The sequence below is a fragment of the Pristiophorus japonicus genome, chromosome 8 (genome assembly GCF_044704955.1).
Source record: "Pristiophorus japonicus isolate sPriJap1 chromosome 8, sPriJap1.hap1, whole genome shotgun sequence".
In the NCBI taxonomy this organism is placed as follows: domain Eukaryota; kingdom Metazoa; phylum Chordata; class Chondrichthyes; family Pristiophoridae; genus Pristiophorus; species Pristiophorus japonicus.
In genome coordinates this window covers 95,622,110-95,648,055 of record NC_091984.1, presented here as the reverse complement: position 1 = coordinate 95,648,055, position 25,946 = coordinate 95,622,110, and the positions used below count along the sequence as shown (strand labels likewise).

The window sequence follows — 25,946 nt, the reverse complement described above, 5'->3', positions numbered from 1 at the left end:
TTATCTCTTCTCTTGCCGCCCTTCTTTTTCACTGGAATATATTTTTGTTGCGCATTATGAAAGAGCTCCTTAAAAGTCCTCCACTGTTCCTCAATTGTGCCACCGTTTAGTCCTTGTTTCCAGTCTACTTTAGCCAACTCTGCCCTCATCCCACTGTAGTCCCCTTTGTTTAAGCATAGTACGCTCGTTTCTGACACAACTTCCTCACCCTCAATCTGTATTACAAATTCAACCATACTGTGATCACTCATTCCGAGAGGATCTTTTACAAGGAGATCGTTTATTTTTCCTGTCTCGTTACACAGGACCAGATCCAAAATGGCTTGCTCCCTTGTAGGCTCTGTTACATACTGTTCTAAGAAACAATCCCGTATGCATTCTATGAATTCCTCCTCCAGGCTACCCCCTGTGATTTGATTTGACCAATCGATATGTAGGTTAAAATCCCCCATAACAACTGCCGTTCCTTTTTCACATGCCTCCATTATTCCCTTGATTATTACCCGCCCCACCATGAAGTTATTATTTGGGGGCCTATAAACTACACCGACCAGTGACTTTTTCCCTTTACTATCTCTAATCTCCACCCACAATGATTCAACATTTTGTTCATTGGAGCCAATATCATCCCTCACAACTGCCCTGATATCATCCTTTATTAACAGAGCTACCCCGCCTCCCTTCCCTTCCTGCCTATCTTTCCGAATCGTCAGATACCCCTGTATGTTTAATTCCCAGTCCTGGCCACCTTGCAACCATGTCTCTGTAATGGCCACCAAATCATACCCATTTGTAATAATTTGTGCCGTCAACTCATTTACTTTATTTCTAATGCTGCGTGCATTTAGGTAGAGTGTTTTCATCCTAGTTTTTAAACCATGGTTAAATACATAACACCTATGATGATGATTTCTCACATTGGGGCGTTCGGAATAAAACAGAACTGGAAGTGTGGCAGGACCAACACTCTGCACAAAGCCAGAACTACTTCCAAAAAAAGTTGTATTCGAATCCTCCGTGCTCTCTTTAATGGGTAGTACCATGTTTTATTTCTGCTTTTAATTCCAAAAATGAATGAGTCCTCACTCGTACATCCCTTTCCTCAATGATTTGTTTGGTGAGGGGTGAATTATTGAGTTGATTGCGTGTTTCCGCCGGACGGCAGTGCGAGTTGCACTGGCTGTGAAGCCGGAAGTGTGTGGGATCGGGGAGGAGGGGGACAGTGTCGGCGGTGACACAGATGAAGCCGACGCCGAGCAGAGAGCGGCGAGCCGAGCGGAGCGCGAGCGGCAGACAGCGGCCTCGGGAGGCAGCGCGCTGACACCGGCTGTCTGTGAGGAGAAGGCAAGGCCGCCCGCCCGCCCGGACTTCCCCCCGCCCCCTGACCCCCAGCCGCCCGCTTGGTGCTCGGCCCGTCACTCCAGCTGGCCGGCCGGCCGCGGCGATTTTGTTTTCTCGCCCTCTATCCCAGCGCCGAGCTATGAGTTTAACCTCCTCCTCGCCGACGCCATCCGGATCGTTCAGTACTCGGGAGATTACATGGCGGCTGCTGCTGGGCTTTAGCGAGGAAGAATGAACCCGCTCTGCGCGCAGTATTTACGGTAAGGGGCAGGAGCCCGGGCCTGCTGTTAATGGCGGCCTGGAGCGCCGGGAGGTGTGTGAGGGAAGGGGGTGCGGGGGAGGTATTATTGATCAGCCGGGGTCAGCAGCAGGCCCATGCCCGGCGCTCGGTTTCCGCAGTGCGTGAACGTAGCGTCTCGGAGCCACTTGGTCCCCCCCGCCAAATAATGAGCTGCCATATCCGGCACTGGGTCAGGGCATGCGCGCAGCCCTTCGCCAGATAATGTCCTTTCTCTTTCTCCTCCCCCCCCCCCCCCCCCCTGTATTTTGGGGGTGGGGTTTGGCTGTTGTCCTAGGGCATAGTCCTCGTCGTTACCTCAAGCTTTGGACACACATCAGATAGCACCAAACACAGACACAGGTTTCAAATAGCAAATGTCTTCTGTTACTGTTGCTTGCATGTCCCGAATTACTACAGGAAACTCTAATCTCTGATTAGTGATTTCCTTGTCTGAATAGTGGTCCAATACTGTCGAGGCCAGTTAAGTGTGGAGTGCTGTTTTGAAGGAAGGGGGGGTGACTTAAAACTTAGCATGTTTTTGCTCTTTGAAATGGTCAATGTGCCATTTTTGGGTTTGTAAAAATGGCAACTCTGATAATGCTGAAATTTGGACCAGTGCAGATTGACATCATTTACAGGGATTTAACATTGGAGCAATGCACTTTTTCCCCCTATTGGTTCTGTGTAAATTTCTGAGTTTGTTGTAAAGTCACTGGGATTTTTGCAGTAAATCAGTTAATTCAAATGCTTTGACAAATTGGAGGGGGTGGCACAGTGATGCATAGTGTTCACTGCTTCACAAGCTGATATGATGTGGGTTTGATTATCTAATTTCTCTACATAGTGTACTCCTGAATTGTGCTGTTGGAAAGTCGAGAGGGCAAGATTTGATAAGTGCCATTGATGAAGGATTCAAATAAGGTTGCTGAGAGCTAGAATGTGTGGCATGGAGTGGGGAAAGACATTAAAAACATGTAACCCTTCAGTGTTTTTTTAATTGTTAATGTAACTGACTACATTTCAATAATTCATCTATACACATCACTTCCTTCAGAATTAGCTCTTCACCTATGAGTGTCTGTTTTAGTCAGTAAAACAATATACTGTGATCCAGTCACACCTGTATGTGTATAATGTTATCCAATCTTAAACTGAAAAGTGAAATTTACTATTAAGATATTTTCTCTGCTATTTCAGGTTTAGGGTAATGCCATTTGTTAAAGGGGATTTGAGTAATGTTTTGGCAATGAGTCTATAGGCTAAAACTAACAAATATACCAATACTGCAGAAACAAACTATTGTGGGTTGAATTTCAAAGCATTTTACTCTTAATCTTCAGAAGTCTAAAACTGGTGCTTGTACACCTATGGTGCCCGCAGCATAAAATATAATACTGATATAGGAGAAGACAGTTTCAAAGGCCACTGTGTGAAGCACTAGCCAGAACAATACCAAGTCTTCCACTGCCAAAACAGATTGTCATACTGTCAGATATTGTTTGGTTCTTTGACACAATCATAATTATGTTTTGTGGAAACTTGGCAATTGTTTCTGACACCTTTTTTGTGTAAAGTACAGTAAGTAACATTTTCATTTTCTTGTTGAAAGGATGGTGGTTTTAATGTGGACCAAGCTTTTGTTAGCTGTTGGTACTATTGCCGAGTGGTGCTGTAACCTTGGATCTTGAAGACTGAGATGTGAATGGATTATTAAGTTTATCAGAAGTTGTGTAGAAGTGTAGCAATTTTGCGGTTAGTATTTTTACTCTAAATAAATCTACTAATTGGAGGTCGTAGATAGATTCTTGGGTTCAGTGACCTCTTAAGTGGTCTGAGCATTGTACTTTTAAGGGAGTTCATTCACATTGCACTATATCTATGTGTATCTATGTATATCTAGAGCAGGGTAGCACTGGGGGAAATGAAAACCAGAGTGTGCCAGGAAGGGACAGAATGTATGCACAGAACATTCGTAACAAAATAGATGAGTTGATGGCACAAAAAATAGATACAAATGGGCATGATCTGATAACCATTACTGAGACCTGGTTGCAAGGTGACCAGGACTGGGAACTAAATATTCAGGGCTATTTGACAATTCGGAAGGACAGACAGAACGGAAAAGGTGGTGGGGTAGCACTGTTAATAAAGGATGAGATCAGTGCATTAGTGAGGAACAATATTGGCTCAGAAGATCAAGATGTTGAATCAGTTTGAGTGGAGATAAGGAATAATAAGGGGAAAAAGTTGCTGGTGGGCATAGTCTATAGGCCCCTAACAGTAGCTGCACTGTTGGACGGAGTATAAATCAAGAAATAATGGAGGCTTGTTTTTTAAAAAAAAAAGGAACGGCAATAATCATGGGCGATTTAACCGTCATATTGATTGGACAAAGCAAATTGGCCAGGGTAGCCTTGAGGAAGAGTTCCTAGAGTGTATCCGGGATGGTTTTCTTGAACAGTACGTTGCGGAACCAACCAGAGAGCAGGCAATCTTAGATCTGGTACTGTGTAATAAGACAGGATTAATAAATGATCTCTTAGTAAAGGATCCTTTAGGAATGAGTGAGCATAACATGGTTGAATTTCAAATTCAGTTGGCGGGTGAAAAAGTTGGATCTCAAACCAGTGTCCTAAGCCTAAATAAAGGAGACTACAAAGGTATGAAGGCAGATTTGGCTCAAGTGGACTGGGAAAATAGATTAAAGAATGGGACAGTTGATGAGCAGTGGCAGACATTTAAGGAGATATTTCATAACTTGCAACAAAAATATATCCCAATGAGAAGGAAAGACTGTAAGAGAAGGGATAACCATCAGTGGCTAACTAAGGAAATAAGGGATGGTATCAAATTAAAAACAAAGGCATACAATGTGGTCAAGACTAGTGGGAGGCCAGAGGATTGGGAAACTTTTAAAAGCCAGCAAAGAACGACTCAAAAAAACGATAGAAAGGGAAGATAGATTATGAAAGTAAACTAGCATAAAATATAAAAAACAGATAGTAAGAGTTTCTCGGGTACATAAAAAGGAAAAGAGTGGCTAAAGTAAGTGTTAATCGCCTAGAGGATGAGAATGGGGAATTAATAATGGAGAACAGGGAACTGGCAGACACGTTGAACAAATATTTTGTATCGGTCTTCACGGTAGAAGACACTAAAAACATCCCAATAATGAATAATCAAGGGGCTATAGGGTGGGAGGAACTTAATACAATCACTATAGAAGTAGTACTCGGTAAAATAATGGGACTAAAGGCGGACAAGTCCCCTGGACCTGATGCCTTACATCCTAAGTTCTTAAAAGAAGTGGCTACGGAGATAGTGGATGCATTGGTTGTGATCTACCAAAATTCCCTGGATTCTGGGGCGGACCCAGCGGATTGGAAAATCGCAAATGTAACGCCCCCCACTTTTTTTTTAAAAAAAGGAGGCAGACAAAAAGCAGGAAACTATAGACCAGTTAGCCTAACATCTGTTGTTGGGAAAATACTGGAGTCCATTATTGAGGAAGCAGTAGCGGGACATTTGGAAAAGCATTATTCAATTAAGCAGAGTCAACATAGTTTTATGAAAGGGAAATCATGTTTGACAAATTTGCTGAACTTGTTTAAGGATGTAACGAGCAGGGTGGATAAGGGGGGGACCAGTGGATGTGGTGTATTTGGATTTCCAGAAGGCATTCGATAAGGTGCCACATAAAAGGTTACTGCACAAGATAAAAGTTCACGAGGTTGGGGGTAATATATAGATAGAGGATTGGCTAATCAACAGAAAACAGAGTAACAGAGTGTCGGGATAAATGGGTCAATTTCCGGTTGGCAAAGAGTAACTAGTGGGGTGCCACACGGATCGGTGCTGGGGCCTCAACTATTTACAATCTATATTAATGACTTGGAAGAAAGTACTGAGTGTAATGTTTCCAAGTTTGCTGATGATACAAAGATGGGTGGGAAAGCAAATTGTGAGGACACCAAATCTGCAAAGGGATTGGATAGACAGGCTAAGTGAGTGGGCAAAAATTTGGCTGATGGAGTATAATGTGGGAATAGACAGATTTTTGAGCGATAAAGGGTTATGGGGAGTGGGCAGGGAAGTGGAACTGAGTCCATGATCAGATCAGCCATGACCCCATTAAAAGACGGAGCAGGCTCGAGGGGCCAGGTGGCCTACTCCTGCTCCTATTTCTTATGTTCTTATAACTTGCTGTAACAATTTAAAAAAACAATAACATCCCCTTGCAATCTGAACCTAATATATTTTGCATGTATGTTTCCTCGATCTCTCCAGAGCTGCGTTAACACCAATTGAGGCAGTGAGCTTCGAATTGTAAGCTGCTTTATTCTACCGTAAGATGAAATGTAAAGAACAATGGGTATGATCAGAATCACTTCGTTGAACTTCTTTGCTTTATGACACAAAATAAAGGAGATGTGACATTGCCCCCACTTCAGTGGATGTACTTACTTAAACACAATAATCATGTCCTGAAGCCACTCTCTCTGAAGATTCCTGTCTTTTGCTGCCTGCTTGTATAGCATCTGATTTCCAAAAGCCCAAGTGGCTTCTTTGGTGTCTGTGTTCTGTACTTAAAAGCATACTGTGTCAAAAAATTTGCCCCTCATCAATGCAGATCAAAGGGTTTTCCAACACTGGTGAGAGGTGTCTTTCCAACTACCCACACAAACTTAACAAATTGCTTATTGCTTATTGTTTAGTTTCTTGGAGAAACAATTTCCGATTAGCATATTAAGTACCTTTCATCTGGTGCGTTTAAAAAAAAAACTTGAGAATAGACATTGCTTTTAAAAACCCAGCTCCTTTCTACCGAAAAAAAACAATCCAGAAATAATCTGGGGCATAATGTTTTTGTTTTTTGCATCATGCCACTTTACTCGGAGCTTAGTGGAGTTTAAAATAGCATAGCCTTTCCGTTACTGTTTCATTTGATTATCTTCCAAAATTCTCTTAAATTGGTTGGGCGCAATGATTTAAATGTTTTTTTTGATTTAGAGATCAGAAAATTGATAAAGTTAAATTCCAGATTTAGTTTCTTGTGCAGGGAGATTAATAGAATTTCTTGCTTTTTATTGGAGAAAAGATTGATGGGATGTGATCCAAATCTTGAAAATAATACAGTATGATTGGTGTAGCTATAAGCAGGTTATTTAACCTGTACTGTGATTGACTGTGTAGAACTAAATGAGTTGTCTTCAAACAACACTGAAGGTTAGAATATTTTTCTGAGTGGTGGGCAGGAGCAGTTCTGTCCCAGCAGAAGCTATTAATACTGTACCAACTAACAGGTTTAACATGAGCTGGATAAATGTCTGGATGGGATTGTCGGTTATATGATGAAATTCACAGGATTAAGGATAGATAGATCGATGATGAAAAATTTCATTGAACATAGCTTTTTTTGCCACAGGGAAGAAGGAAATATCCTCCGGAAACATGCAACTGAAGGTTGAATAGTAGAGATGAAATTATTTAGGAGTTTTGCTTGGTTGCATTTAGAAAGGGAGTTTTCTTTCTCGAGCTTACCCTGGGGAGTATGAATAGATCCATAGGGCATGTTATACACAATCTACGGAAGGATCTGGCTTGATGGGTTGAATAGCCATTTTTCATTCTGTGCTTTCTCATCTTTGTGAGATTGTCATATGATTGTGTTGCTGACAACCAGTAAGTAGCACATTTGTGCATTGATCAGTATTTTTTTTTTATACTGCAATGATGGTTGTAACAGAAAAAATAATTATTTGGTAGGATCCAGAAAAAATCATCAGGAAAATACCAACATTTTTCAAAACCAGTGTGAAAGCTTGGCATTCTTTCAGTTACTTAGCAAACTTTAACAATCTTTTATTTTTGAATGACTATGATTTTGAATATGTCAAGACTGTTATTGGACATATTTACTTTTAGTATGGAAATTGAACAATTTCAGAATGCTCAAATTAGTTCATTTATCCTTTACCCCGCCTGGCACTGTATCTATGTAGTTGAGGATTGATTTCTGGGGCACCATTCTACAGGTGGTGTGTACATATAATAGGTTTTAATATAAGGCGGTGACAATGACCTTGCGATAACTTGTTCATAAATATACCTCTATATGGTCACTTTATAACCAAAATGAGCATTGAATTTGTTCAAGATGTAACCCAGTATTTGTTTGCATGCAAACTTCAAATGATGAGTGGCAAAATAATGAAAATACATTTCAAATAGGTGCTTGACAGGATTGAGCAAGCTAGTCCAGTTTGATTATTTTGGCTAAATTGGAAAACCCTTTTTGGCAGGTCTGACCTGCCCTTCCTGCTCTTCCTTTCTTTACCCCTCACCCCAGTTGGAAAGTCCAGAATTTTAGATTTGGGGAATTTCTCAGCTTCTAACATTACCCCTTGTTCTGCATGGTTAGCAATAAAAGGTATAGAATTTATTTTCAAATGTCCCTCAATCTTTTTGAACTTATTTAAGCAATCTGTATTCCAAGGCTGCATTTATTGTTCATCTCTAATTGCCCTGTAAAGGTGGTGGTGGTGGGTCTACTCCTTGAACCACTGTCGCCCTTGTAGTGATGGTGTTGGGTAGGGAATTGCAGGATTTTGACCCAGCGACAATACAGGAATGGTGGTATATGGTCCAAGTCAGGAAGGTATATGACTAGGAAGGGAATTGGAAGATGGATGATTCCATGATGATGCTGCTCTTGTCCTCCTCAGTGATAGAAGACTGGGATGTTTTGTTGAAGTAAGAAATGGTTAGGCTCTCTTGTTCGAGGTGGTCATTGCCTGGCTCTTGTGTGCTGTGAATGTAATCTGCTACTTGTCAGTCTATGTCTGGGTACTGTGCTGGTCGTTCTCTAGGTTGGTTGGGGCTGCTTCATTATTGAATACTATAGAATTGTCGGTGAACAATCCTGTTCCTGATCTTGTGACTGAGGGAAGGCCACTGATAAAGCACTGATGATGGTTGGACCAATACACTGTCCTCAGGAACAGGTAGTAGTATATTGGGGCTGCAATGATTGGCCCCTGACAATCACAAGCACCTCTGTTCATATGACTGCAGTCACTGAGTGTTTGATAAATGCTTTTATCGTGGCTAACTAAGGGACCAGCTAATTCTGGGGAACAGGTCTTCAGCAATACAATTAGTGGCGGAGGTGCGGCGAATGAAGGTAGGGGGCCAGGAAGAGCCGAGGGCCCAGAGACAGCACAGACCTGCCCACACTGTGATATCCGTGCAGCAGAGCAGGTCTCCAGTCGTCCTGGTTAATCCTTGCCACTAGATAAAGGCCTAGCTCTGTGAAGCCCATGTGGTGGCTGATGTGCAACAGTCACCACACGTTAAAAAAATTGACGCACAGACATCTTCCACCCCCTCAACTGGAGCTCAGGACTGGAACATTGGGTCCTTCATTGAAACATCTGTGAACTCTCGAGGAAGCAAGTCATCCTTGTTCGAGGGACCGCTTATGATGATGGGTTGTTATCAGAGCCCATAAATTGTAGGTTGATCTTTATTACACTTTTTAGTAGGCGATAGCGCATTAAGTTAACTGGCAGATTATCTTCCGTTTAGTGGGGGAATGCAATGTTGTGGCTATTTTATAGACAGTAAAATTCCTGTAGAACCCAGTGCCACAGAAGATGGGTTCATGGTGGTTTTACACGTTTGTGTTTTGGAGGATTTCTATAAAACACTCTTTACAGTAAGGTCTCCCATGTCATTGACATTTGGCCATTTCCATTCTCAAGGGGGTACGCTGCTTTTGAACTTCTGAAACTAATGATTATTTGCCCCATCAAACATAACTGTCATTTTGTATTTAAAATCATTTTAAATACATCCACGACTTATTTCAGATTTTGAATTTGGAGGGCAATATTTTTTTTTCTTGTGCATAGCTAGGTGTAAGAGTTTAAGGTTTTCTGCTTAAATTGCTCAATCTCACCATGCCCCTCTCCTTTAAGACTCTCCTTAAAATCTAATTTGGTTACCTCACCTAATTGCTCCTCTTTTGACTTGGTATTCGTTACCCTCATGCTCTCAAATGTGTTTTTCTATGTTAAAGGTGCTGCTCCTTTTTTTAAACTTCTCTTCCGAAGACACTGCTCATATCAGGGACAGTTTCATTGGTACTAGAATTATGTAGAATATACGGCACAAATAGGCCATTTGGCCCAACCAGTCCATGTCGGCATCTATGCTCCATTCGAGCCTCCTCGCATCCTTCCTCATCTAACTACATCAGCATAGTCTCCCCGCTCCCTCATATGCTTATTTAGCTTCCCCTTCAATGCATCTACACCATTCGCTTCAACCACTCCCTGTGATACCGAGTTCCACATTCTCGCCACTCTTTGGGTAAAGATGTTTCTTCTGAATTCCCTGTTGGATTTCTTGGTGACTATCTTTTATTGATGGCTCTAGTTTTGCTCTTCCCCACAAGTGGAAACATACCCTGTGTTTACTCTATCAAAACCTTTCATAATTTTAACGACCTCTAGATTATGTCACCCCTCAGCCTTCTATCTTCAAGAGAAGAGACCCGGTCTGTTCATCCTGTCCTGATAGGTATAACCTCACAGTTCTGTTATCATCCTTGGAAATCTTTTGCACCCACTCCAGTGCCTCGACAAATCCCTTTTATAATATGGTGAGCAGAACTGTGCACCGTACTCCAGATGAAGTCTCATCAAGGTTTGATGCAATTTTAGCATAACTTCACAACTTTTCAATCCTATATACGAGTTCAGCCTATGATGCTACCTCACCGAAGTGACTGTTCATAATTTCTGAGCTTAGTTGGAGCTTTATACTATTTAACTGTGAAGGGCATCATTTATAAACCTGATTATATTCCTGCAGTTTCCACTCTAGCCCCAGGGCATTGTAATTTAAATTGTAATGCTTATGGGTCTGCGACCCCACTTGTGATCGGCGAACAATAGTGCAGGCAGGATTTAAAAAAAAATGATGCCAATGTATGAAAAGTGAATTTTCTTCATAGAATTGAAATGTCTGTGCTGGGTCTTTCAAAGAGCTATCCAATTAGTCCCACTCCCCGGCTCTATCCCCATAGCCCTGTAAATGCTTTCCCTTCAAGTATTTATTCAGTTCCCTTTTGAAAGTTAGTACTGTATTGAGTCTGCTTCCATCATCCTTTCAGGCAGTGTATTCCAGATCACAGCAATTCGCTGTGTAAAACAATTGTTTCTTTGTGTTGTCTCTGGTTCTTTTGCCAATCACAAGTCTGTGTCCTCTGGTTACCGAACCTTCTGCCACTAGAAACAGTTTCTCCTTTATTCTATCAAAACCGTTCATGATTTTGAATAACTATCAAATCTCTTCTTAACCTTCTCTGCACTAAGAACAACCCCAGCTTCTCCAGTTCCTCCACATAACTGAAGTTCCTCACCTCTGGTACATACTCTAAGGCCCTGACATCCTTCCGAAGTGTGGTGCCCAGAATTGAATACAATACTCCAGCTGAGGCCTAACCAGTGATTTATAAATGTTCAGCATACTCTATGCCTCTATTAATAAAGCCAAGGATCCCATATGCTTTTTTTAATGGCCTTCTCAACTTGCCCTGCAACATTCAAAGATTTTGTGTACATACACCCCCAGGTTTCTCTGTTCCTACACCCCCTTAAAAATTGTACCATTTAGTTTACGTTGCCTCTCCTCATTCTTCCTAACAAAATGTATCACTTCACACTTCTCTGCATTAAATTTCATCTGCCACATGCCTGCCCATTTCACGAGTGTGTCTGTCTATCCTCCTCATTGCTTGCCTCATTCCCGAGTTATGTGTGATCTGTAAGCTTTGAAATTATGCCCTATATACCCAAGTCCAGGTCACTAATATATATCAAAGAGCAGTGGTCCCATTACCGATCCCTAGGGAACACCACTGTATACTGAAAAACAACCGTTCACCACTAGTCTCTGCTCTCTGTCCCTTAGCCAATTTTGTATCCACGCTTCCGCTGTCCCTTTAATCATGGGCTTTGATTTTGCCAACGTCTCTTATGTGGTACTTTGACAAAAGCCATTTGAAAGTCCTTAAAATAAAAAGAAAGACTTGCATTTATATAGCGCCTTTTATGACCTCAGACATACCAAAGCATTTAACAGCCTATTAAGTACCTTTTTGAAGTCATTGTTGTAATGTGGCAGCCAATTTGCGCCCAGCAAGGTCCCACAAACAGCAATGTGATAATGACCAGATAATCTGTTTTTTAAGTGATGTTGATTGAGTGATAAATATTGGCCAGGACACCGGAGATAACTCCGCAGCTCTTCGAATAGTCATCCGGACTGGGTGACTAGCAACCTTTTAAGTACATCCTCTTTAATCTATTTTCATCCTATCCAGTATCTCTACTACCTCCTCCTTTTACTGCTACATTGGCAGCAGCCTCTTCTGTAATGAAGACAGATGCAAAGTACTTATTTAGTCACTCAGCCTCATTCCCTCTTCAATTGGGTCCCTAATTGTCCTCACCCTTCCTTTGACTACCTTTTGGGTTCCCTTTTAAGTTAGCTGCTAATCTATTTTTGTATTCGTTGCCCCCTTTATTCCCTTTTTTTTTCTCCTCTACTTTCTGTATTCAGCTTGGTTCTCTACTGTATTATTAACCGTACATTTGTCTTAAGCTTCCCTTTTCTGTTTCATTTTAATCCCTATATCTTTAGTCACCCAAGGAGCTCTAGCTTTAGATGCAATTCCTTTCTGCCTTTTGGGAATGCATTTACTCTACTTGAGCTACATCTGCTTTGAAGACCTCTCGTCGTTCAATTACTGCTTTGCCAACGAACTTTTGATTCCAATCCACGTGTGTTCCTTCATAACTCACCGAAAAAAGCCCTCCTCCAGTTAAGTATTTTTACACTCATCGTTCCTTGTCCTTTTCCATAACTATTCCAAGCCTGATAATATGATTACTGTTCCCCAAATGCTCCCTGACTGAAACACATTACATTTGCCCCACTTCCCCATAACTGGATCCTTCCTCATTGGGTTGGAAACACACTGATTAAGAAAGTTCTCTTGTACACATTGCAAGAATTCCTCTCCCTTTTTGCCCTTTACACTGTTGTTATCCAAGTCTATGTTCGGATAATTGAAGTTCCTTGTTACCACCACACTCTTGCACCTTTCTGTAATTTGCCTGAAAATTTGCTCTTCTATCTCCTTCCCACGATTTGGTGGCCAACAGCATAATAGCTCCTCTCTTGCTTAATTCTAAGCAAATAGATTCTATCTTTGACCCTTCGACTACACCATCCCAGTGCTATAATAGTCTCTTTGATCTATACTGCCACCCCTGTCCTTTTTTTTTCCTTCCCTATCTTTCCTGAATACCTTGTAGCCAGGAATATTAAGTTCCCAATCCTCCACTTCTTTGAGCCAGGTCTCTGTTATTGCCACGATATCAAAGTCCCATGTGGTGACTTGACCTGCAGCTCACCAGCCTTATTTACCACACTACATGCATTTATGCACATGCCCTCCAAACCCATCTAAGTCTGCCTCGCATTTGCCTACTGTCTGACCCATGTTATTTTTGAACTAATCTTTACTCTTGTGCTATTCGAGTATCCCAGTCCTCTCTGCATCTTGTTTCTCCTCTCAAATGTTTCATTCTGGTGCCCCTCCTGCTGCCAATTAGTTTAACCTCTTTCCTCACAGTACTAGTTAACCTCCCCATGAGGACATTGGTCCCAGCTCTGTTAAGGTCCAACCCGTCCATCTTGAACAGGTCCCTCCTGTCCTAGAACTGGTCCCATTGGCCCAGGAATCTGAAGCCCTCCTTACTGTACCATGTCTCCAGCGACATGTTAACCTGATTTATCGTACTAATCATATACTCATTAGTGTGTGTCACTGGGTGTAATCCAGACATTACTACCTTTTTGAGGTCCTGCTTTTGAACTTCCTTCCTAGCTTCTGACATGCTGACCGCAGGACCTCAACCCTTTTCCTTCCTATGTCATTGATTCTCACATGGACCACGACTTCTGGCTGTTTCTCTTTCCTTCCCCCTCCCCCCCCCCCCCCCCCCCCCACCCAATAAAATGTTCACTGATGACTGCACAGCGTTCAGTGCCATTCGCAACCCCTCAGATAATGGAGCAGTCCATGCCCGCATGTACCAGGACGTGGACGACATTCAGGCTTGGGCTGATAAGTGGCAAGTAACATTTGTCCCACACAAGTGCTAGGCAATGACTATCTCCAACAAGCGAGAGTCATACCACCGCCCCATGACATTCAACGGCATTGCCATCGCCGAATCCCCCACCATCAACATCTTGGGGGTCACCATTGACCAGAAACTTAACTGGACCAGCCAGATAAATACTGTGGCAACAAGAGCAGGTCAGAGACTGGCTTTTCTGCAGCAAGTGTTTCATCTGTTGACTCCCCAAAGCCTTTCCACCACCTACAAGGCACAAGTCAGGAGTGTAATGGAATATTCTCCACTTGCCTGGATGAGTGCAACTCCAACAACACTCAAGAAGCTGGACACCATCCAAGACAAAGCAGGCCACTTGATTGGTACCGTATCCACCGCCTTAAACATTCACTACCTCCATCACCGACATACCGTGGCTGCAGTATGTATCATCTACAAGATGCACTGCAGCAATGCGCCAAGGCTCCTTCGGCAGCACATCCCAAATCCGCGACCTCTACCACCTAAAAGGACAAGGGCAGCAGGTGCATGGGAACACCACCATCTTCATGTTCCCCTCCAAGTCCCACACCATCCTGACTTGGAAATATATTGCCGTTCCTTCATCGTCACTGGGTCAAAATCCTGGAACCCTCCCTGACAGCACTTTAGGAGTACCTTCATCACACTGACTGCAGTGGTTCAAGAAAGTGGCTCACCACCGCCTTTTCAAGAGCAATTCGGGATGGGCAATAAAATTTTGGCCTGCCATATCCCATGAAAGAATTTTAAAATAAATGTTCTGCACCCTCGGTTATGTCCTTCACCCTGGCACCAGAGAAGCAACACAGCATGTAGGACACACGTTGACAGTTGCAGAAATGCCTGTCTGTTCCCCTTTCTATTGAATCCCATATAAGCACTGCATCCCTACACTTCGCCGTGCCCCACGTTGCCATGCTACTGACTGTTCTCCTTTGAGGTTGGTGTCACCCTCACTGGTTATACAATACTGAAAACTGTCTAGTGAGCTCCACACTCCTGGAGGATTCCTGCACTGCCTGCCTCTCCAACCCTGCTGGATGGCCACCCACTAAGCTTTCTGTGACTGTGGGGTGACCACCTCCTGGAATGTGCGATTCAGGAAATTTTCATCTTCTCATTTGCCCTGCAGTGATTTTAGCCGTTTCTCAAAATGAAAAACTGAGTTCGAGCAGCTGAAGGCACTTCTTGCCCACATGGTCACCCAGGATACCTGAAGTGTCCAGGAGTAGGCAACGGGGCTCAGCAATATATATGTTTTATCTTGGTACCCATTTAACTCCGTTATTTTTTATTTATTTAATGTTTATGTATACGGGATTCTTATTTAACGCCATTTCTGACCCTTTAGTGTCAGGAACCAATGTCCTAGGGGGAGTGGTTGCTAGTGCTGTTGGGGAGGAGTTAAACTAATATGGCAGGGGGATGGGAACCAATGCAGGGAGACAGAGGGAAACAAAAAGGACACTAAAGCAAAAGACAGAAAGGAGATAAGTAAAAGTGGAGGGCAGAGAAACCCAAGGCAAAAAACAAAAAGGGTCACTGTACAGCAAAATTCTAAAAGGCCAAAGTGTAATAAAAAGGCAAGCATGAAAGCTCGGTGCCTCAATGCAAGGAGTATTCGGAACACAGGAGAGGGATCTGAGCTAGTTAGAATAGGTGAGAGCTCAGATGAACAGGATCCCAAGAAAGAATGCAAAAGGCAGGAGGCAGCAGAGCAGAGTAGCACTGGGGTAAGTGTAAACCACAAGATGATAAGAAGGGACAATATGTATGAATATAAAGGGGCTGCAGGAGGGGTCAAAACTAAAAATCATGGTTAAAAACTAGTATTAAAACACTCTACCTAAACGCACGCAGCATTCGAAATAAAGTAAATGAGTTGACGGCACAAATCATTACAAATGGGTATGATTTGGTGGCCATTACAGAAACGTGGTTGCAGGGTGGCCAAGACTGGGAATTAAACATACAGGGATATCTGACAATTCGGAAAGATAGACAAGAAGGGAAAGGAGGTGGGGTAGCTCTGTTAATAAAGGAAGATAACAGGGCAGTTGTGAGAGATGATATTGGCTCTAATGAACAAAATGTTGAATCATTGTGGTGGAGATTAGAGATAGTAAGGGGAAAAAGTCACTGGTGGGCATAGTTTATAGGCCCCCAAATAATAACTTCACGGTGGGGCGGACAATAATCAAGGGAATAATGGAGGCATGTGAAAAAGGAACGGCAGTAATCATGGGGGATTTTAACCTACATATCGATTGTTCAAATCAAATCGCACGGGGTAGCCTTGAGGAGGAATTCATAGAATGCATACGGGATTGTTTCTTAGAACAGTATGTTACAGAACCGACAAGCCATCTTAGATGTGGTCCTGTGTAATGAGACAGGAATAATAAACGATCTCCTAGTAAAAGATCCTCTCTGAATGAGTGATCCCAGTATGGTTGAATTTGTAATACAGATTGAGGGTGAGGAAGTAGTGTCTCAAACGAGCATACTATGCTTAAACAAAGGGGACTACAGTGGGATGAGGGCAGAGTTGGCTAAAGTAGACTGGAAACACCGACTAAACGGTGGCACAATTGAGGAACAGTGGAGGACTTTTAAGGAGCTCTTTCATAGTGCTCAACAAAAATATATTCCAGTGAAAAAGAAAGGCGGTAAGAGAAGGGATAACCAGCCGTGGATAACCAAGGAAATAAAAGAGAGTATCAAATTAAAAACCAATGCATATAAGGTGGCCAAGGTTAGTGGGAAACTAGAAGATTGGGAAAATTTTAAACGACAGTAAAGAATGACTAAGAAAGCAATAAAGAAAGGAAAGATAGATTACGAAAGTAAACTTGCGCAAAACATAAAAACAGATAGTAAAAGCTTTTACAGATATATAAAACGGAAAAGAGTGACTAAAGTAAATGTTGGTCCCTTAGAAGATGAGAAGGGGGATTTAATAATGGGAAATGTGGAAATGGCTGAGACCTTAACCAATTATTTTGCTTCAGTCTTCACAGTGGACGACACAAAAACCATGCCAAAAGTTGCTGGTCACAGGAATGTGGGAAGGGAGGACCTTGAGACAATCATTATCACTAGGCGGGTAGTGCTGGACAGGCTAATGGGACTCAAGGTAGACAAGTCCCCTGGTCCTGATGAAATGCATCCCAGGGTATTAAAAGAGATGGCGGAAGTTATAGCAGATGCATTCGTTATAATCTACCAAAATTCTCTGGACTCTGGGGAGATACCAGCGGATTGGAGAGCAGCTAATGTAACGCCTCTGTTTAAAAAAGGGGGCAGACAAAAGGCAGGTAACGATAGTTAGTTGGGAAAATGCTTGAAGCTATCATCAAGGAAGAAATAGCGGGACATCGAGATAGGAATAGTGCAATCAAGCAGACGAAACATGGATTCATGAAGGGGAAATCATGTTTAACTAATTTATTGGAATTCTTTGAGGATATAACGAGCATAGTGGATAGAGATGTACCGATGGATGTGGTGTATTTAGATTTCCAAAAGTCATTCGATAAGGTGCCACACAAAAGGTTACTGCAGAAGATAAAGGTATGCGGAGTCAGAGGAAATGTATTAGCATGGATCGAGAATTGGCTGGCTAACAGAAAGCAGAGAGTCGGGATAAATGTGTCCTTTTCGGATTGGAAATTGGTGGTTCGTGGTGTGCCACTGGGACCACAACTGTTTACAATATACATAGATGACCTGGAAGAGGGGACAGAGTGTAGTGTAACAAAATTTGCAGGTGACACAAAGATTAGTGGGAAAGCGGGTTGTGCAGAGGACACAGAGAGGCTGCAAAGAGATTTAGATAGGTTAAGCGAATGGGTTAAGGTTTGGCAGATGGAATACAATGTTGGAAATTGTGAGGTCATCCACCTTGGGGGAAAAAAACAGTAAAAGGGAATATTATTTGAATGGGGAGAAATTACAACATGCTGCGGTGCAGAGGGACCTGGGGGTCCTTGTGCATGAAACTCTTTTTGGAGTTCATCTGCAAAACAAAAAAAACATTAAACGGTGCCACCCGACCTGGGTGACACTCCAGACATTTACAAGGCCCTTTTTTTCCCCCCCTATAATGTTTCCAGTTAGTTTGCAGGTGCAGCAGGTAATCAGGAAGGTGAATGGAATGTTGGCCTTCATTGCGAGAGGGATGGAGTATAAAAGCAGGGAGGTCCTGCTGCAGCTGTACAGGGTATTGGTGAGGCCGCACCTGGAGTACTGCGTGCAGTTTTGGTCACCTTACTTCAGGAAGGATATACTAGCTTTGGAGGGGGTACAGAGGGGATTCACTAGGCTGATTCTGGAGATGAGGGGGTTACCTTATGATGATAGATTGAGTAGACTGGGTCTTTACTTGTTGGCGTTCAGAAAGATGAGGGTTGATCTTATAGAAACATTTAAAATAATGAAAGGGATGGACAAGATAGAGGCAGAGAGGTTGTTTCCACTGGTCAGGGAGACTAGAACTAGGGGGCACAGCCTCAAAATACGGGGGAGCCAATTTAAAACCGAGTTGAGAAGGAATTTCTTCTCCCAGAGGGTTGTGAATCTGTGGAACTTTCTGCCCAAGGAAGCAGTTGAGGCTAGCTCATTGAATGTATTCAAATCACAGATAGATAGATTTTTAACCAATAAGGGAATTAAGGGTCATGGGAAGTGGGCGGGTAAGTGGAGCTGAGTCCACGGCCAGATCAGCCATGAGATTGTTGAATGGCGGAGCAGGCTCAAGGGGCTAGATGGCCTACTCCTGTTCCTAATTCTTATGTTCTTATGTATCCCCTAAATATATTTTATCCTCTTAGATCTAATTAATTACTCTGATTATTTATTGCTATATTTACTTGTTTAACTATTGGTAAGTGAATTTATTGTGATTTGAAATTAGTAATTAGTCACATTATTTGTAACTATTTCTTAATCCTATTAATTATGGGATGTGAGAAATATATAGGATTCACAGACCAGCATTACTTAGTGTGTAACACGTAAGCCTGCACAATGGGTTATGTGGGTCTGATATTTGCATTTAAATTTTTAGTAGACTATTAACTGTTTGTTTTGTTTTTATACCATATATTTACTGCAGTTTACTGCAGCTCAACCGTGGCTAACAGGAGAAATTAGGGATAGTGTTAAATCCAAGGAAGAGGCATATAAATTGGCGAGAAAAAGCAGCAAACCTGAGGAATGGGAGAAATTTAGAATTCAGCAGAGGAGGACAAAGGGTTTAATTAGGAGGGAAAAATAAGAGTATGAGAGGAAGCATGCTGGGAACATAAAAACTGACTGCAAAAGCTTCTATAGATATGCGAAGAGAAAAAGATTCGTGAAGACAAACGTAGGTCTCTTGCAGTCAGATTCAGGTGAATTTATAATGGGGAACAAAGAAATGGCAGACCAATTGAACAAATACTTTGGTTCTGTCTTCACGAGGGAAGACACAAATGACCTTAGTAAAAGGGGAGGTGCAACGAGAGCTGGGTGTCATGGTACATCAGTCATTGAAAGTTGGCATGCAAGTACAGCAGGCGGTGAAGAAGGCAAATGGCATGTTGGCCTTCATAGCTAGGGGATTTGAGTATAGGAGCAGGGAGGTCTTACTGCAGTTGTACAGGGCCTTGGTGAGGCCTCACCTGGAATATTGTGTTCAGTTTTGGTCTCCTAATCTGAGGAAGGACGTTCTTGCTATTGAGAGAGTGCAGCGAAGGTTCACCATTCTGATTCCCGGGATGGCAGGACTGACATATGAGGAAGACTGGATCGACTGGATCTGTATTCACTGGAGTTTAGAAGGATGAGAGGGGATCTCATAGAAACATATAAAATTCTGACGGGACTGGACAGGTTAGGTGCAGGAAGAATGTTCCCGATGTTGGGGAAGTCCAGAACCAGGGAACACAGTCTCAGGATACGGGGTAAGCCATTTAGGACCGAGATGAGGAGAAACTTCTTCACTCGGAGAGTTGTTAACCTGTGGAATTCTCTACTACAGAGAGTTGTTGATGCCAGTTTGTTGGATATATTCAAGATGGAGTTAGATATGACCCTTATGGCTAAAGGGATCAAGGGGTATGGAGAGAAAGCAGGAAAGGGGTACTGTGATGATGATCAGCCATGATCTTATTGAATGCTGGTGCAGGCTCGAAGGGCCGAATGACCTACTCCTGCACCTATTTTCTATGTTTCTGTGTTTCTATTAGCTTTATTTTCTTTCTCTAGTTTCTATCCTATAGCATCTCCTGCCTTCTCTGAGCTCACCTTATCCATGAAACCCATCTCTTGTTCTCTCGATCCTAGTCCCATTAAACTTCGACCACCCAACTTGCTTTCCTGGCCCCCATGCTAACTAACATTGTAAACGGTTTCTTCTTCTCTGACATTGTTGCCCTCCCTTTCAAAACTGTGGTTATCACCCCTGCCCCCCCCACCCTCCCCAAAGAACCCACTCTTTCTCTCTGTCTTCGCATACTGCCATCCCGTCTCTAACTTTCCCTTCATCTGCAAAGTCCTTGAGTATGTGGTCACCTCCAAACACTGCTTATCTTTCCTGCTCCATGTTTGAACCTCTCCAATCAGGACTCTTCCCCATGCCACAGCACTAAAACGGCCCTAATCAAAGTCACAAATTACATTTTCTAACTGAAACTGGTGCATTATCCCATCTTATTCTTCTCAACCTCTCTGCAGCCTTTGATATATGGTTGACTACGCTATCGTCCTACAAACCCGCCCCTCCGTTGTCCAGTTGAGTGGGACTGGCTTCGCTTGGCTCCACTCTTAGCTATCCAATCATAGCCAAAGAATCTCATGCCATGGTTTCTCTTTCTCTACTGCAGAAAGTTGTTGAGGCCAATTCAAATATATTATAAATATATTCAAAAAGGAGTTAGATGTAGTCCTTACTACTAGGGGGATCAAGGGGTATGGCGAGAAAGTAGGAATGGGGTATTGAAGTTGCATGTTCAGCCATGAACTCATTGAATGGCAGTGCAGGCTCGAAGGGCCGAATGGCCTACTCCTGCACCTATTTTCTATGTTTCTATGTTTCTTTCCACTCCTGCACCATTACCCTTGGATCTATCCTTGGCTCCTTCTTACTACTCACCTGCATGCTGCCTCTTGGCGACATCATTTGACGACATAGCAGGTTCCACATGTACGCTTACGACCGATGTTCTCGTTAAGCTACACAGCGGATAGGACGTCCCGAATTCGGACTTCTGAAAACCGGACATGTTGGCGAGGATCGGCGTGGTCACAAATCCGGCAAAACCCGAAATCTGGCACGGATTTGGTCCCGAGGATTCTGGATTTCAGACTATCGATTTTCTTGTCTTAAATCGGGGAAAAACCCAAAAACCGGCATTATCTCAGTCCTGACGATTCTGGATTTCAGACATTGTACCTGTAGTATCTCCTTACGATCTTAATTGTAATTGTGGACTTATCCCAGTTAAACAACTTTATCATGCCGTTTTAAGGTTCAATCTAAGCACAACATCCCTCCTTGTAACTGGGCTCAACATTACTTTAACTATACAGAACAATGTTATTTTTAATGTACTGAAGTATCAAAGACAAGCTTTGTTTACTGTCCTAATCCGCTTACCAACTGGTTCCATTGGTACAGCTGATGAGTAAGAGCAGCACGTTATATGCGAGAAAAGACAGTTAATGACCGTAACAGGAATTCTGCAAAAGTCTGTCTAAATACTATCTCAATGGGCCATGAGACGAGATCAGCTCTTGAGACCAATTCTGTTTCTGAAGGGGAAAAACATGTCTAAATTTCTGGCAAACTATTTTCGTAGGAAAAGATATACAACACATAGAAACATAGAAAATAGATGCAGGAGTAGGCCAATCGGCCCTTCAAGCCTGCACTACCATTCAATAAGATCATGGCTGATCAACTGGAAGAAGGCTCATCTCTCATAGTTGTGGACAGATGTATCCAAGCAACTGGTCCTCAACATTTCTAGCTTCATTCCAGGGAAGTATCGGTCAAAAAATGTGGGCTCTTTTGAATCCTATCTAAACTCAAGCGACTCCTCGGCTGTTAAGTAGACACATGAAGATATTTCCGATAGTATTGCTGTATAGCTTTGTTTTGTAAGGGTAGGAGCATTATACCATGGAAAGCAGTATATTCTGCTAAGTTGGAGCTGTTTCTCTTGATACTTCTCTTTAAGACTCCTAAAGATCTTGTTGCTGTAAACAGGTCAATTGGAGAGTATTTTCTGTTGGCTGAGTTACTCTGAAATTAGTGGGACATGACTGGCTTTTTTATATTAAGTGACATAGACATTAGCAGCTGTGACACACAAGTTTGACAGCTACCTCTAAAAACTTTTATTACATGAGCACCCCTTTCCTTGTAGTGATTTATGGCCATACAATGCTCAAATCCTATTTTATCAGTGCTACTAATCAATTTGTGCTGAACTCAATATAGATTGTATTACAATAATTGAGAATTTGGATCAGAAGGTTGCAGTCTCGCTGCTCGATGGGACAGATCTTATCCCAAAACTGACAGTCAGAAGACTGCTCAGCTGTTTAATAAAGTGCTGGTGAATAGCATTTTAAACAACTGATTGGTAAGCTATGTAAAACCCTGAAATATTGCTTAACTTCTCTTCTCCTTGGATATTTTAGGACTCCAATATCTGTTTTTTGAACAAGATGTTAAACTGAGAGCCAGACTGCCTGTTCAGCTGGACATAAAAGGTCCCGTGGCACTTTTTCAAAGAAGAGCAGGAAGTTCTCCTGATAAAGCATGATCAATAGCCAAGACATCTCGGTAAAGGCATTCATCTGACTGATGTCTTTGCACACTCATAGTAGTGCACTCGCCTCTGAATCAGAAGGTGCGATTCAAGTCCCACTCCAGAGACTTGAGCACGACGCTGACACTTCAGTGCAGTACTGAGGGAGTGCCGTGCTGTCGGAGGTGTGGGCTTTCAGATGAGATGTTAAACCGAGGCCCCATCTACCCCCTCGGGTGGACTTAAGAATCCATGGTCGTACTCGAAGAAGAGCAGGGGAGTTCTCCTGGTGTCCTGCCCATCATTTATCCCTCAACCAACACCATAAACAGATGCTGATGTCATTTATCTCATTGCTGTTTGTGGGAGTTTGGTGGATGCAAATTTGCTGCCTCGCTTCCTATATTATTACAGTAACTATACTTCATTGGCTGTAAAGCGCTTTGTGGCGTCCTGAGGTCATTAACGCAAGTTTGTTCCTTGTACAAGTGTGGAACTAAGCCATATAAACTAAGAAGTTCTTTGGTTCAATTCCTGGTTTGTGATGAGCTGAACTGATCCCAACCAGAATACCTGTGGGGCATTGTGATTGGCCTCAGCAACTTTGGGTTAAGGATCAGAAAAATCAACCAGGATTTCTGCTGATTTGTTATACATTGACTCTTCTTGAACATGCACATGTTTGTATGTCAGATGAGGACATGACTGGATGTGATGTCCTCATTGTTGAGTCTTAGCAGGCTATTGGACATCTAGTCACACATGTGGAGAATGAGTCTTTAAATGAACCATCTGAGAGCAACTGGCCAGGGGCATAAGAGTTCTAAGTCTGTTGCACCTATTTAAAAAATTTTTATATCACTGTAGCATTGCTGGTAATGGGCATATTCTGAATGTGAATGCAGGTTTGAAAGACACTATTTTAAATGTGCTAGGAGTAGAATATCCTGAGCAGCAGTGGGCGGAGTTAACTATGACACATTGTAACTTTGTTTTAGTTACCTGGACAGCCTTTCATGGGTGTCATCTCTTTCGAGGCAAGGCAATTCCTCATTACACTTTGTGTGGGGAAAAATACCAGTGGAAATAGAAATCCTGTTTTCACTGAAATAATTCCATCATGTAATAGTTTTGTTATTCATTCCAGGGATGTGGGTGCTGGTGGCAAGGCCAGCATTATTGCCCATCCCAAAGTCCCCTTGAGAAGGTGGTGGTGAGCCGCCTTGGAATTGCTGCAGTCATGTGGTGAAGTTATGCCACAGTGCTGTTAGGAGGGAGTTTCAGGATTTTGAACCAGTGACGGTGGAAGAAATGGCGATATATTTCCAAGTCAGGATGTTGTGTGACTTGGAGGGGAATTTGGAGGTAATGGTGTTCCCATGCGCAGGCGGCCCTTGTCTTTCTAGATGGTAGAGGTTGTGGGTTTCAGAGATGCTGTTGAAGCAGCCATGGAGAGTTGCTGCAGTGCATCTTGTAGATGGTACATACTGCAGCCACGGTACGCTGGTGGTGGAGGGGATGCCAATCAAGTGGGCTGCTTTGTCCTGGGTGGTGTCGAGCTTCTTGAGTGTTGTTGGTGCTGCACTCATCCAGGCAAGTGGAGAGTATTACATCCAATGTTCCCTCTAATTTTGTTTGGCCCTGCGTGGCCCTTTTTAAGGCTTTTGTTTTGGCAAGCCGACTGCAAGGGTTCCTGGAGCTACAGGAAACATTGATTCCGTCACACTCCTAACTTGTGCCTAGCAGATTGTGGAAGAACTTTGGGAATTCAGGAGCTGAGACAATCGCCACAGAATACTCAACCTCTAACAGTAATGTGGCTGGTCTAGTTAAGTTTCTGGTCAATGGTGCCTCCCAGGATGTTGATGGTGGGGAATTCGACGATGGTAATGTCTTTGAAGTAAAGTGGAGGTGGTTAGACTTGGTCATGTTTTATGGGGAAAGGGCGGGGGAGTGGGATTAGCTGAAGTGGTCCGGCAGAGAGTCGGCACAGGCTTGACTGGCCAAATGACCTTGTGTGCTGTAACCATTCTATGATTCTAGAATGGCACTTATGTGGCACGAATGTTAATTGCCACTTATCCATCCCAGCCTGAATGTCGTTCAGGCCTTGCTGCATGCGAGCACTGACTGCTTCATTATCTGAGGAGTTGCAAATGGAACTGAACATTGTGCAATCAGCGAACATCCCCGTTTCTGATATGCTGGAGGGAAGGTCATTGATGAAGCAGTTGAAGATGGTTGGGCCTAGGACACTGCCTTGAGGAGCTCTTCCAATGATGTCTTGGGGATTAGATGATTGGCCTCCAACAACCACAACCATCTTCCTTTGTGCTAGGTACAACTCCAGGCAATTGAGAGTTTACCCCCTGATTCCCATTGACTTCAATTTTACTAGGGCTCCTTGATGCTACACACATTCATATTCTGCCTTGATGTCAAAGGCAATCTCACTTCACCTCTGGAATTCAGCTCTTTTGCCCATGTTGGGACCAAGGTGATAATGAGGTCTGGAGCCGAGTGTCCTGTCGGAACCTAAACTGGGCTTCAGTGAGCAGATTATTGGTGAGTAAGTGCTGCTTGATAGCACTGTTGACGACACCTTCCATCACTTTGCTGATGATTGAGAATAGCCTGATGGGGTATTAATTGACCAGATTGGATTTGTCCTGCTTTTTGTGGAGAGGACATACCTGGGCAGTTTTCCACCTTGGATACCAGAGTTGTAGCTGTACTGGAACAGCTTGGCTAGAGGTGCATTTGTTTGTATGTTTCACCCCCCCCCCCCCCCCCCCCCAACACACACGTGCACACACACACGCATTCATATGGGGCCATGATTGAACATTTCTTTCAAATGGCTGGCTCAGGCACCTCTGCTGTCAAGTGGGGTGGACTGTTGACCTGCTTCCAGATTATCTGCAACAACCCTCTATCCTATCACCGTGAAGTGCTAAGGACTTTCTGTGACGTAGTGTAAGCCGTTTTATAGCACTCTCGCCTCTGAGTCAGAAGGTTATGGAAATTGGCTGTAAAGGGCTTTGGGACATCCTGTGGTTGTGAAAGGAGCTATGTAAATGCTAGTCTTTACCCAAGTGACACGGAGTGCTCAGATTGGGAACTGAGGTGACTGCAGTTTAGAACTCTATTTGCATCACTATGGGCATTAGTATTGTAACACTCAACACTTCACTTTTTGGCTGTACGAGTTTGAGGTAGTACATGATCTCTTATGACTCATCCCTAAAGCCTTCACTCCAGTTCCCAACCAGATGTTGATGAGGTTTAGCT

At 43.0% G+C, this 25,946-nt stretch overlaps 1 protein-coding gene across 6 annotated transcripts in view; it reads left to right on the top strand.

Moving 5' to 3' along the window:
- The first annotated feature begins 1,194 nt into the window (after positions 1–1,194).
- smg7 (SMG7 nonsense mediated mRNA decay factor) overlaps positions 1,195–25,946 on the top strand; it is a 149,654-nt gene continuing 124,902 nt past the window's right edge. For 5 of the 6 annotated variants that reach the window (XM_070887132.1, XM_070887129.1, XM_070887133.1 and 2 more), the window contains exon 1: positions 1,195–1,601. In XM_070887132.1, the coding sequence (XP_070743233.1) occupies positions 1,573–1,601 (29 nt within the window). In that variant the 5' untranslated portion in view covers positions 1,195–1,572. The remainder of the gene's footprint in view (positions 1,602–25,946) is intronic. The other variant, XM_070887131.1, reaches the window with a different exon arrangement.